Genomic DNA, 14,841 nt, shown 5'->3' with positions numbered 1-14,841 from the left:
GATTTTTTAGAATTTTTTTGTGTGTTGATCTGTCTGTTGTATGTATGGTATTGTTTTCAAGGTAAATATCCCCAATGGTTTGCAAGGAAAGACTATCAGTTTTCCAATTCTCTGTGTTTTGTATACTTGCTTGACCAACAAAACAAATCAGGGCTCAATTTGCTTTTGTTGGACAACTATGCAATGAGTTAACCCTTAGGTCACTCTGCATTATAAAAGAAAATGCTAAAAGTACGTACATATTGCTTCAAAGACTTGCTTATCATAGTGAGTTTCTGCTTCGCTGACAATCTAACTTTCTTTTAGAATTGACTTGTGCCTCTCGGGAGGGATTTTGCCAACTAACTTTTTAAGCTCTACATTTATTAACTACAGATGGCGAATTTGTATAAATCTTATCCCAAGGGCTTTCATGTACGACAAGATGGCGGCCATTTTGTCTGTAATTTGACGACTAAAGCTACAAAATGTACTTTAAAGTTTCAAATTTTGTAGCAATATACTTTTTTACTAAATAGAACTTGATCGTTTTGCTTAGCTCTTCATTTGTTTCTCAAAATGCACGGAAAGTTTTAATGAAAATAAAATTTGTGAGGATTCCATGAAAGCATAAGGGACAGAGGAGCATCACTGCAAACTATATACAAATGTACTACACAGTATTTTACTAATTCATCAAATTTTTTTTTGAAAACAGTAACAATTACTGCATTTTTTATGCCATTTTAGATAGATGGTTTTACAAGTATTTATTGACTAAAACGCAGAAATAAAAGTTAAAAAGACAACATTGAAATGACCCCATTAACTTGTCTCACTCAGAGCGCACATCATATTGGCCACTTTAATTCATTTTATTTCACAAATTTCTTTCTTTTATCAAAGTTAAAACCCATTTGCAGTCACAACATCAAAAGGCAGTCGATTACGTTCCAAAATTGGATTGCATTTAACTCAAATTTTTGAAAAGAATTCATTAGGCACGAAATCGATATGGTACTATAGGGACACGTAGCCTACGAATCAATGATGTTGACACCATTACACAATAGTGTATTGTTCACTCAGGGTTAGTAAAGGACAAGATGGCCTCTACATGGTTTGAAAATTTATGATTTTACGAAACCTTTCTACATTATATCAGAAACTAAAGAACACATTTTTTGTGGGAATTCTTGTTGTTAGCAATTAAACACCGTAAATCAATAACTATGCACTGATACAGTAATAGATACATATATATTTATATAACCAACGGGTCAAAACGAAACACGTTCTCAAATTCTACTGTTAGAATACTAAATTTCATTGAAAATAATTTGTAGTAAAAGTGAAATGAAAAAGTGCATAAATTTGCATATCTAAATATTCATGCTAAAAATTATATTTTCAGAAGCAGATTACTAACGTTATCAAAATTATAGAAAGTATGATGACATAATTTTTTTTTTTAGAATTTATTTAGATTTTACTGGTGGTAGTATCTTAAATAAACAGAATAATAAAGCAGAAATTAACAGATGATAACAAAAATGAGAATGAGTGATATTCAAAGTATTAAATCTGCCTTGGGGCAAAAATCTATACTTTCCTATGGCATCAAATAATCTTTATCATGACTAAGAGAGAACTGCAGTGAACATCTGTTAACCAACATTGAAACAAATAAACGCTAAAAATTCACAAAATATGTACTCCCATTTCATGAAATGTAACAAAATATTTCATATTTTAATAATTAATGTTTACATGTGTATATTTTATCAACTTTTTTGCAAATACCTTATACATGTGTATCAAAATTCATATTTGAAAATTATGAAATCATTAACAAAATATTATTTCATATTTTCATAATATAACTGTACACGTATCTTTAACCTTTTTTTTGTTCAATGCCATATGTACATTTGTAACTGCTGTTAACACCCGCTAACTGATGGAAAAAAATCTAACATTCACCAAATGTATCCAATTTCATCATTTTTTTTTATGAAATCAACAAAATATCATTTAATATTTTACTGAAATTATAAATATGTAAATAAACATGTGAATCTATTACACCATATTTTTTTTTTTTTTTACAAATATTTACATTTCATTAAAATATAAACTATTTTTTTGTTGATGTATGTATTTTCCAATTGAAAATTTAGTACATCGATACTACTCATGATTTTAAATCTACTACTGCATACTGTCATCGCCACGGAGATTCAGTGTGTACTTGTAGATTGAGAATTGCATACTGTGTTATACACCATAATACATGTACATCAACCATAATGACCTGCCATCACCTAAACTTAACAGATTCAGTGTACACTTGATGATGAAGTGTTTTGGACTGCATCCACACAATAAGAGAAACTGCATCAACCACAACAAATTTCATCACCTACATGTAAACCTAACAGATTCAATATTCACCTGACAACTGAGAATTTTGTACTGATTGTGTTTTTTCCATAATACATATACACACTCTACGTCAACCATTACAAACTCATCACCTAAGCGAACAAATTCAATGTACACTTGAAGTTGAAGATTGAGAGTTGCATACATTATTTACACCACATTTTACATCAACCTCTACAAATGTCATTACCTAAACCGAACAGATTCAGTAATGCACTTGAAGATCGGTAGTTTGATACTGCCTGTGTCTACATCATATTACACACACTATGCTACATCTTGAAACCATTACAAATTGTCATCACCTAAACCTAACAAATTCAGTAATGCACTTGAAGATCAACAGCTTGGGACTGCCTGCATCTACACCATAATACAGGTGCCTGTTTTTCTGTCTGGATTCACATGAGTAGAAAAGCAATATCAAGGGACCAATTACTGTAATGACATATATACTGTACATCCATTGTGCTAAATCACATAGTTTACTGTAACTACATTGCTGGTTTTCACAACTCATCTTATCCCCTCCAGTCAAATAAACACGACCCTCACTATTCACATTATTATCCAAAAATGAATACATAATGATATTTAAACAAACTATGAAAACGATAAATTTGAAATCAACATCACTTCTACCCACACCATAATATTACATGTATGTAATGACAATACTAATCAGTTTTTAAAATTATGTGTTTTTAATCAGAAAAATAAATTATGATGTTGACAGAATAATCTTGATGAAAGTGATATTAATCCATATTATCTCAATATCATTTATTTGCATAAACCTAAAATATTAATCATTTTAATTTTTTTATTATTTTTTTTTATCTGAAAATGAATAATTAAGCAATCTAAACAAATTATCTAATGTAAACATATATACCAACATTATGTATGTATCTGTATATCAATATATAAAATTTCAAATAAATTTCAAAATAATATTTGAAATTTTTTTAAAAATTTCATTTCCTTTCCTAAAATTCAGATATACAGACATAATTTTTCAAATATACATGTATGACCAGGAAGTCAATTTTAATAATTATCACCGGGGAATAAAAATTTGAAATATAGACTGACAGAGCGAAAGTGATATTGATAAATTTGACATTGATTGCAGTGACAGATCTCATTACAAAGGTATCATACGGCTCATTGTTGTCGCCGCTTGAAAGACTGGCTTCCCAGAATGCAATGCGACAGTTTTACCTGTAACATCATTTGATGATGTGGAACTGGATTGTATAGAGAGCTTCAGTGTATTCATTGTACAAATATATTCAACACAACATTCAAAATTTGTAGACCTGCACACATAGAATAAAAATTACTACAAATTTTTTATGACTTTTCTGAAAAGTTACCATTTTTATAACATATAAATTTTGTTAATTTTTAGCTAAAGTGAGTTTCTGCCAGCGCATACTAATATATTGTTCTATAATGTATGCGGTTGCACAGATGGTGTTGCATGCTTTGTGTTGGCACAATCTATAAATAACCCAAATAATGGCTACTGTATGAAAAGCCAACGTAATAACAAATTAACGTTACGTTACCCCAGAGTCTAACTCGCTGACACCGTCCAAGTCTTCTTGTAGCGATTCAGCATACGAATTAGTCGTATATTCATAATACTCCGTACTATAGTTTGTGAACGTTTCTGATTCGTGATCCATATCGGTAAACACAGCACCGTTCATCCAGCTTAGAATGGTCAGATACGCTAACATACAATACCTTACAAACTAACGAGTCTGTCAATCGACACCCTCTATGGCACCAAATTACACAAATAGTCTAAACTCAGTCCAGATTTTGAGGTAAATGGTCAATTTGAAACAGAACACAACGTGGACTGAACATCGACCATTTATCGACGACAGTAAAATAAAGAGTGTAACAGCAGTGGTTACGTAGTGTGATTATCTGCACTGAATATACACACACCACAGGTCAACGTGGCACAACAGATTTTATAATATACTAATCCATTCAAATCTTTCAAATCAGCTGATTTTTAAAACCGACAATTTATCAGTAGTAAATTGCCCCAAATCAATCACTTTTATTGTATAAGTTTAACGATCATTTAGCTGATTTTGAACTTCATCACTTTTCTATCTTACATATACAAACTGTGATTTCTATAAACTTCATATAAAACATATCAAACATAATCAAGCCAGTGTATACCATTATTTGCTATATGTCTACAAACCAGTCAGACAGACATTACTCACGTACATCTGTCACTGAACCACCAAATGAGGAAGACTACAAATTCTACCTCCCATTACCATGGCAACCTGAATATTCGTTATCTTCCCAAAGATATTTGCATTCAATATTAATATATACATATAACTTTTTAATACAAACTGAAAGATACCCGATAATTTCATCATATTTCACCTCTGGATATTTTTGCAAAATCAACGACTAGCAATTCTGCCTCTTGTTACCATAGAAACCAGAATATTCATCATCTTTAGATAATAGTATCTGTGCTAAATATCAGAAAATATATGTAGTTTTTGGTGTTCACAATATTGGAATTTAATATCCAACCCCAAATTTATTCTAGAATTAACACTTGAGTGTCTAATATGCTATTATATTTTCACAATATTTGCTACTCAACAACTCAAGCTTCAACAATAATTGACAACTTGTGTTCAAGTACTTTTTGGAGAACAGTTTTTTTCAGTATATATACAAAACAACTTAATTGCTGTAAGTAAATTAATAACAGTATAACTGAAAACTATTATCACATTAACTGACATTGCAAGGTAATTTTTTACAAAATTCACAAACACGTAATTAAATTTCTGTGCAATGAACCATATCTGATTTCTTAATTTGTAAACTGATATAAATGCTTCTATTGATTTCTGATTAAAGTGATTTTAATCAGATAAATAAACATTCTTCTCCTTTTTAATTAAAAAAAAGGTTCCCTCCTCAGGCTCGCTTCATAAAAGTTTATACAAAACATAACTGTACACAGACAAAACAAGTTTTCATACACATTATTTAATTAAAATATTTATTGCTGGAAGCTCATTTAAATCTGATCAGTTTCTGCAATTGATTAAATTTCAGAATTTTGATTGATTAATTTAATTTGTTTACATGCTTTCAATTCATCTAATTAGTTTTACTTTAGTACTTTCATTTAGTGGTATGTTCATGGCTAGATGCACAATTTTTTAACATTGAAGATTTTTAAATTTTGAAGGGTTTTTAATATTTATCAATAATGGGAGATTGTTTGCATTAAATGGGTAAGCAAAGAAGAGCATAACTTTTTAAAGAACAACTTTACTTCCAGCAAAATACAGAATTTCAGTAAGTTTTATTTACTATTTATTGGCACTAAGTTGTAATGGCAGAAATGTCACAGGTCATCTAGCATGGGTAGCAGAAAAATACTTGAATGCATGTACTAAAGGTGCTTGGGTGTCCCCCCCCCCCCCCCCCCCCCCATTTGGAATGATACATTACCTCAACATGACAAATCATCAACATTTCACATCTTTTAACCTGACAACAAAAACCCAGATTTGTATTTTCTCATTTTGACTACACCAAGCATTCTTCCACCTCTACCGGTCACCAACCCCACTTACTGTCTGTAAGCATCAAACACATCACTTGTCTTCACCTTATGTTATCACTATCAACTTCATAATATATTCAAATATGTAAGTTATCATACTATTGGCCGGAGACCTTGTTTCTATAATGACCACTTATACATTGAGTTTACATCTACCATGGTAACTTATTTCTATGGCAACAAAGGAGGCAAATGATTGATGATGCAGTTTGTTTTCCTTTTCACTCGAAATGACTTTTCTAAGCAACTTAATTTGAAGTCCCATAAACCACACAATAGTGTTAAACAAACTTAATAGATTTTACACACTAGCACATACATATTTTTTTTTTTTGGTAGGGTAATAAAAACTGAAGCGTAAAAGTCCGACAAAACGATTCGGTGTCTATACAATGTATCTCACAGGGTGATTCTAAAAGTAATATGGGGTAGTTAGCAACTTGATAAAGACCTCTTTGACCTTAGAAATAGAAAAGTAAGCAATTCTTTTATTTTAATGTGTGAAATAGGTCTGTTAGTACACTGCTGGGAAAGTGACTGACATTGGCCACCTGTTGATCAAACCAATTACCGGGACAATGGTTAACTAAAGTCCAAGTGTTTGACTCTGCAAATATACTTAGCATCCCATTTCTTTCAGTTACTGTCCCGACTGTTAGAAGTTACTTCGCAAATATATTCAGTGTTCTGTTTCTCCTAGTCACTGTATTTGGGTTTTTGACACTGACATGCAAACAGCAAAGAGTGTTGGTTCGTCACAGACACACTGCAGTACAGTTGATGTCTACATGTAGTTGATATTGGGTCAACCCTATTCACGGATAAGAGGCCAGATAGAATTCAGTTCTCTCTACTTCACTCCACTTCACAAGGAAAATCTACATGACTTTCACTTGAAGTCAAGTCTTACACAGTGTTCTTCCTACTTGGTTTACTTTCTAGGGTATCTAAGTCTAAGTCAGAAATAAATCTACTAATGAGAAGTATTTGTAGGACCTGCAGATACCTCTCTTGGTCGATGTTACAGTCAAAAACATGTTCTCAAACTCATTATAAGACGGTTATATTGAATGAATTTTCTTGTGCTCAAGTAAAATTTTGAAGCTCTACTGAAGTGAATGGATCACATATAAAACAACACACAACAAAACTAATTCCACTGTTTTCATTGGGAGGGCATTTTACACATTGAAACAGTTTCCCGGTGTTTCAGTAAAAACTTGCAGTTGTATATTGGCTGAGGTGAATAACAGTCAAATTGAAACAACACAACATCACCCATATTTAACTTGTTTAGCTACTAGAAGGGCATTACATGCATACATAAAATCTGGGAACGATCGTGATCATATTATCTAACACTACTTCTGTTTTCTAGAACAACTACTACACATACATATAGCATAATTGGACAGGATCCAGTTTTTTTCTGAATGGAAGCTCTGACATTTTTTTTTGGACAAGCAAATTTTGAACCATGAATGGCATCATCTATCAACTCAGTAATTGATCCAACCTACTCTGACCCAGCATGGTCAACCACCTGACATATTTAGAGGTTTGGTGGCACCGAACTGAAAACTTAAACATGTCTCAACTTCCCAGTCACAACTAATGAACCGTGTATTGTGTTCTTCCTTGCGGTTTTACGTTCCAAGTAACCTTGCAGATTTCAACGGTATTTCATAACATTTCAAGAAGGCAACCGTGTATGTCTGGGAACCAGAAAATGTGTTTTGCATACATTTAGAAAGTGTACTCCAACATATGGTCAAATTTTTGCACTAACACTAAAAAAAATTTTCTTCAAAATTTAACAACCGGTGTAAAACCAAAGAAAAGGAAAGTGTAGCAAAATGGTTTCTTGCATATATATAAAACAACTTTGGAAAGCAAATCTGGCATGAGAAGCTTGGGTAAAGTTGACCAAAGTGCCAAAACTTCCACAATCACAGTGGTGACCAAATGCTAATAAAAGCATAGCTAAAATTGGCTTGTATGCTGACCCAAAGACTCAGCTATCTGACAGGACAATAGTGCTAAGTCAGTAGATCATGCCTAAGACACGTCTCTAGGCTACCATCATGTCAAACTGATCACAACTCACACGATCACAGTACTGACCAAAAAAGCTAGAGAAACACCAAGATATTTAACCAGCATGCCAAACTGCACGCAAGTTACACAACACACAATTTGTTTCCTAAATGAACATGAAGCGATTAAAAGACAAACAGCAAACAACTCAGCAGTTGAAAGCTGAGATACATGTAATCTACTATTTGTTGGCAACACTGACATTGTCCTTAAACTGACTAAAGTTCAAAGACAGATACAAGTACAAAAAGTGCAAAGTACAACCATTTTGATTCCAAATAAAGACGACACACTCGACTTCACATTTTAAGACGTCTAAATTATTCTTTTCAAAAGTTGACACGATGCATACGCAGATATAGACTAAGTAGCTAGTTTGATGAGCCAAGTAACGTGCCTTAGGGACAAGTCAAAACCCTTCGGGAGTCGAAACTCTTCGGTAGCCGTATTTCAATTAATCATCTAGGCAACATATCAGTGAGATCTGACTTTGTTTGTAGCAACCAAATTTAATCCTGCAGCCCTCCTTTACGTTCTCTATGCATTCATATTCTCAATCACAACTGTCAAAGCAAGTCAACCCATCCTACTATTAAAATAGATTTAAAAAACCCACAAAATATGACAAATATAATCACAGAATTTTGAATGAAATGCTGTCACCTTTACTGTCTTGATAAAGACTTCTTCTTACTTCATTCCTAACATATCTGTTTTCGTATCGAGTTAAAAATCATAAAAAGCTAGTCTGGATACCAACGTGATGTCTGACCATCTCCGGGTAAAGAGATCTTCAGATTCAAACCCAATGATTAGTCTCTAGACCAATTTACTTTTATTGGCCAGTTTGTCAATTTTCAATAAGAGTTTCTTTTGCATGAAGGTTAGCTATAATGTGAGGGTCACCCCCCCCCCCCCCCCCCACACACACACATTCCCAAAATAGTGACAGCTACATCTGTGCAGCAAGCTTGTCAAGTGGTTCTACTCAATACAGGCATTTCCTTCACTATGTAAACTCTACTGGTTTTCTTATGAGTAGACAATCTTTGACAGAAGTTGTGGGAAACTATGCAACTTGAACTGATAAAAAAAATCTTACCTGGTCTACCGTAGTCATTTTGACAAACTCCTCACACTTAGCAGATTTTCACACACAAGCAACGTATAATTCCACACCACCAAAGAAACAAGAATGCCGATAAAAACCCCAAAGAATACAATCCAGCAGCTATATGACTTTGGAGCAGTGAGTAACCGGCAAAGGCACGTATCCAAAATGATAGGTGCAATAAAGGCCAGATCTATCTGAACTAGCAACAATAAATTACTGTGTAAATTGCATTGTTACATACATGTCTTTCAACCAATCACACGGCGCCATAATATTTGTACTTCATCCCTTTAACTAGGCACTGTGCACACAGACGCTATAAAAACCTGAACCAGTGCCAAAAGAAATTTGTCAGTATACATCACTGCTTGTCTCAACCAATCAAACACCATGCTCTGCTCATATTTCATGTAGAGGGAACGTCAAATATCTTTATTTGTCGACTACGGTCAGGAACTGCTGACTTCTTCATATCTTTAGTCTCCCCAAATTAAAATATAAAAGCCCTCCTTTTCATGAATCGCCATGACAAAATTCACTGCACTACCTTTAATGTTGGTTACCATAGCTACCACCTGACGCTACTGTATGCATTCCTTAGATGCCATGGACAACAATGTTTGTGGGACAATAACTATTTGCAATACAGTGGACGTCCAAGGACAATATTAATTCAAAGCGACCAAAATCTTGTTCCCTATTCACACCTCATTTAATATCCCTAATATTTCCCTCATCACAACGCTATAATGAATTTAAGTAACCCTGAATAACTTCCGAAATAATGAACGGAACACTGAAGTCTTAGAGAAAAGAACAGAAATCTCTTTAAACACATATTTCACCGTGATTCAAATATTTTGCAATTATACACGTGTTGCTATGCAAATAACACATTTTGTAATTAAAACATTCCTTTAGTACACATAATCTGGGAAAAGATCGCGACCAACTTAAATCGTTCACAGACATTTTAACTACAATTAAATACAAGTTGTTGACACATTGTAATTTTTACACTGTATAATGACTCAATGGAACAAAATTTCAGAAAAAAATGGAAAAATTCTCCACATTATTTTCGTCAAATGCCGTTTATTTTGAAGCCATGGACCAGCTCAAATTTTTATACTATATCATTTTTAAAAGTGTAATTTTACCAAAATTTAAGTAAAATATTGTCTCGTACAAATATATATGTGTGAAGCTTCTGAAATACTTGACTTTGTAGTTTTTTTCGTAAGGAGTGTTGACCACACATAACAACAATAGAGAAATTAGCATGGCTAGGCACACAGTAGCCTAGAGGCCTATCTGACTTAAAAATGTTATTTGTCAGAACAGGTTCGGTCAAGCCAGCATATCAAGTCAGATAGCCAAGTCTTTGAGTTATGTAGAGTTTGGTAAAAACCTGCTCAGGAAATGACATTGTTAAACCATATAGCCAAGACTCTGGGCTCGACATATGCACTTACTATCTGTAAAATGATGTACAATCTAGAGAACATACACAGTCCAAACAATGAACTGAACAGTTGTAAAATTGTGTCAAATACAACCTTGTAGGATTACAAGTAATCTGACAAAAGGGTTATCTTTGTTTAAACCAGCTGGTAGCCTCTTCTATTGTACCATGACCAAAAATTGTCAAAGTTCCAAGTTTTTAAAAGTTGCACATACATGACTCTAAAAAAAAAATCAACAGTTCCCAATATCGTAGCATATTCTGTAAACTGCTACATCCATAATAAATACACAACTTGATATGACAGAATTCTCATTTTAATTTGGGTGAAACTTTGGTTTGTTTTAGCAGCAATTTTTTTCAAAAAATTTGTACCAGTTTTCACAACATTACAGCATGTCGAAATTCAAGGATATATGTAGTTTTTCTCACGCAAAAAAAACGGTCAGGACACAATTTTTTACACAAAATAGTGGCATGAGTCAGATATTACTGCCTGTAGAAAGTACTTCATAATTTTAGCAGGTTGGTGTTGGTGTTTCCATTCAAGTACCAACAACTCATTACCTGTAACTGAACTTGGATGGTTTCCAAAAATTCTCCCAAAAATTCAGTTGATACAATTTCAAACTGAATTCCAAAGATTACATAAACGTGTTTTCAAACTCTAAAATCAGTTAACGATGTCTTTGTTTTTAACTGTTAGAAACACAAAATTTACTGAGTTTATACACAAGAGTAGTAAGGTATAAAATATGTGATACTTGTAACCAGGTAAATATTACTTAGCAATGACCAACCACTATTTGAGCAAGAATTGGTTGGGTACATTCCATTGCAATTTTGCCAAGCTACTAAAAAATCTGTAAGCTTTTTTTCGCCGGATGAAAAAATGTGGCTAGGAGCAACAATTTAGAAAAGTAAACTTGGATCTCTGTAGGCACACAGCATACACAATAAGACATGGCATGTACTACCATAGTATTATTACAATACACATTCCCTCTTTAAAAATCACAATATCAGTCCTACCTACATTGTTAACAATGCAGAGTGAGAAAGCAACCAATTTTGCAAAACAGAGAAACTTACTTCTGGATCTTCCATAATGTATGACATCTTCTATCTTTTTACGACAAAAAACTACGAAAATATCCTCAGCTGAGTCTGACCACACACAAGCACTATTCCACTGAAGCTCCTTCTACTATTCTGAAACCGTTACTGAAGGTTTAGAATACATATACCTCATTTGCATAACAAAGTGTAATTTGCATACATAAAGATTGTTCTGCAAACAAAGGAAGATTGAATGGCCTGCTTGGTCTGAACCAGGGATCAATACAAGTACATAAATTGATGAGCACGTTGAAAAGGTAATTGTTGCTGGCTAACTTGTGACATGGTGTTTTGTGAATGAAACCTTTATTGATACGATACCGATTTACTGGGTGGCTAATAAACGACCTTGGCAGTGCAAAGATCGGATACCCAGTACGCCTATCGTCGGAACCGTTTATATTCTAGGATGTTACTGACGTAGGATATCTCGTCATGTGAAACACTTCACGACCCATTTCACGAGATTGTCTCCTAAAATTGATGAGTCTAATAACAACAGAAATTTACATACGGAAGCCTCACAATGGGACCACGTAATTCATAAACCAAGAGGCATCATCTACTTTCAATATTTCACTTGTATTTTAGCCGACAAGTTGGCCATAAATTTTGTAAAACTAAGCCACTATGTACATCACACAGACAATGTACTATCTCTAGCTACATAAAATGACCTTGTTCAATGAATTTAAGTAGTAGATATGAAGTTTAGTTTATATCAATCGTGTTTTGTTGAGAGTAGAGTTAACTACCTGAGTTCTAATTGTTTCCTACCTACCAGTAGTTTTGCTATGGTGGTAAATTAGTAGCTGGAGAAATCTACCGGGGTGAGGGGTGGGGTCCCTTCCAGTGTTAACTTTTATTTATTTCATTTTACCAGATTCCCTACCCGTACGTTTATTTCTTAGAGTTTCCTCCTTCTCTATTTTTGTTGAGTGATAAGTAGGTAAAATCTACCTGCGTTCGGCAGTCATTGTACCAAGGTTCCCTACCAGTGTTTCCATTAAGAGTGGTAAGTAGTATCTAATCTACCTAAGTTCCTCTGTCATTCTATCATGTTTCTACCAGCGTTTAGTAAGTAAAATCTACCTCAGGGTTCCCTTCCAGAGTTTCTGAATAACAGTAAGCAAGCGAGTCAGTTCCTCAGTTGTTTTTCCAGAGTTCCCTATCGGTATATTTGTTAAGGACAGTATTAAAGCGACAGGTAAAATCTACCTGAATTCCAAGGAGTTTCAAATACCCTTTCTCTGGATTTGTAAGTAATTGACTCCAACTTTAAAGTTAACAATATGTATCACACGATTTCCGCCCTCTTGTTACCAGCTTTCCAAATCCTTTCTGAACACAACGTATACATATACACATATCTCTTCCATGTCACCATGTCTTTGATTAGAATGACAAGCTCTCTCCATTCAGTTAATCTTGTACACATAAAATTTACAAAGGAGGGAAATTATTTCCCCCTTTCAATATTCAAACAAACAAAAAACACAAAAGAAAACTGACATCCTTTTGATAATAAGTTGAATGAAAATAATTTGATATTAAAATATGAATGTTGAATTCCCGTAATCAAATATCCGGGTACACCTATGTGGAGGACAAAGGTTGCTATGGATACAGTTTGTAGTGGACACATGCAGTTGATTGATGATACATGCTTTGGCATATTCACCTTTCAACTTTCACCTTGATGGAAAGGTCAGTGTACAGAACCATGTTGCTATGGATACAGTTTGTGACTGAGACATGCCGGTGATTAGTGATACACATGAATTGGCATATTCATCTTTCAACGAAGTTACTTTCACTTTGAAGAAAAGGTCTGGTTCCACCATGTTCCTTTAGAAACCAAACTTGGCCAACGCATGTACTTTTTTCTACTTCTCGCCTTCACTTAGTCATCACTGGGAAAAGCCCTCCTCTTTAAGAATGACAATAACGAAATAGTGACCTAGTGTGTAAACTTGCAATTGTGCTTGCGATGATTCACTAACCAAGTATTCCATTCACAAATCTTTCAATCCTGACTGACTAAACGATTAAAATCCAGGGATCTCTACACTCGATGACCTCTGACCTCTACGCCTACATCCGCTCACCACCACCCACTTCACATCCTGAACCAACCAATGACAAATCACCTTACACAAAGCTTTGGCAGTAGAATAGTTGCAGGCAATACCATATATGGCAACTGGTATATCATTAATATTCGAAGATAGTCTTCTACCATATAGTATCAATGAAACACATCCGATTGGACTCAAAAGATAAAAATTTAAAGAATAAAATTTGCCCTAGGCTGCTACTCTCACTACATGTATTGCTAACATGCCAGTAATGGAACCTAAAAGGGCACCCCAGTGCACTGTATGACAACAAACAGCTGCACTAACCCTATCCACCCCTTTCCTCTACTCTCACCCACACCCTCTTGAAAACCATGTTAACATTGAGTCAAAACCCATCACTACAAACAAACAACTAACAAGATTTATTCCCTTTCAAAGAAACACAAGAAGTAAACTCAAAAATCTCACAAGCACTTGACAGTGATTTAAGTGTCTTGAAACCTTTTCAATGGTTTGACTTCTGAGCAGTGTAAAATTTGCAAACTTGAATACTTATTTTGTCAACACACTATGAACTCTACTTGGATAAAATTTTCACTTTCTCTCAAGGTATTCAAATAATTGTAAAACTCCAGTGCTATTTGATGTAAAACAAAAATTGGCCATTTTTTTTCTTTCCTTGACTTCAGCTGGAGTAGCCCAAATTGGGAGAGTCTCAAAATCAATACTGGATGGCCACATTCTCTACAGAACTTTTCATCAATTCTAATGAGGACAAAAATCCACTCAATTTCAAGACTTTGTAAACAATACCTTGATTATAAAACTTTAATGCTATAAACTGCAAATTACTTCAACTTTTTACTTCTTGAAGTTCAACTTTAACTGGTGCAGCCCAGAG

General features: G+C 33.9%; 1 protein-coding gene across 6 annotated transcripts in view; it reads right to left on the bottom strand.

Moving 5' to 3' along the window:
* The window catches only part of LOC144451877 (uncharacterized), a 101,591-nt gene that overhangs the window by 43,715 nt on the left and 43,035 nt on the right, over positions 1 to 14,841 (bottom strand). The window contains exon 1 of one of the 6 annotated variants that reach the window (XM_078142798.1): positions 9,264 to 9,403. The exons of the other annotated variants lie outside the window; for them this stretch is intronic. Within the exon in view, the coding sequence (XP_077998924.1) occupies positions 9,264 to 9,281 (18 nt within the window). The 5' untranslated portion in view covers positions 9,282 to 9,403. Of the gene's footprint in view, positions 1 to 9,263; positions 9,404 to 14,841 lie in introns of those variants that run through there. 6 annotated transcript variants of the gene reach the window in all.

This window comes from Glandiceps talaboti, chromosome 21 (genome assembly GCF_964340395.1).
Source record: "Glandiceps talaboti chromosome 21, keGlaTala1.1, whole genome shotgun sequence".
In the NCBI taxonomy this organism is placed as follows: Eukaryota; Metazoa; Hemichordata; class Enteropneusta; family Spengelidae; genus Glandiceps; species Glandiceps talaboti.
This window is presented reverse-complemented; position numbering and strand designations above follow the sequence as displayed.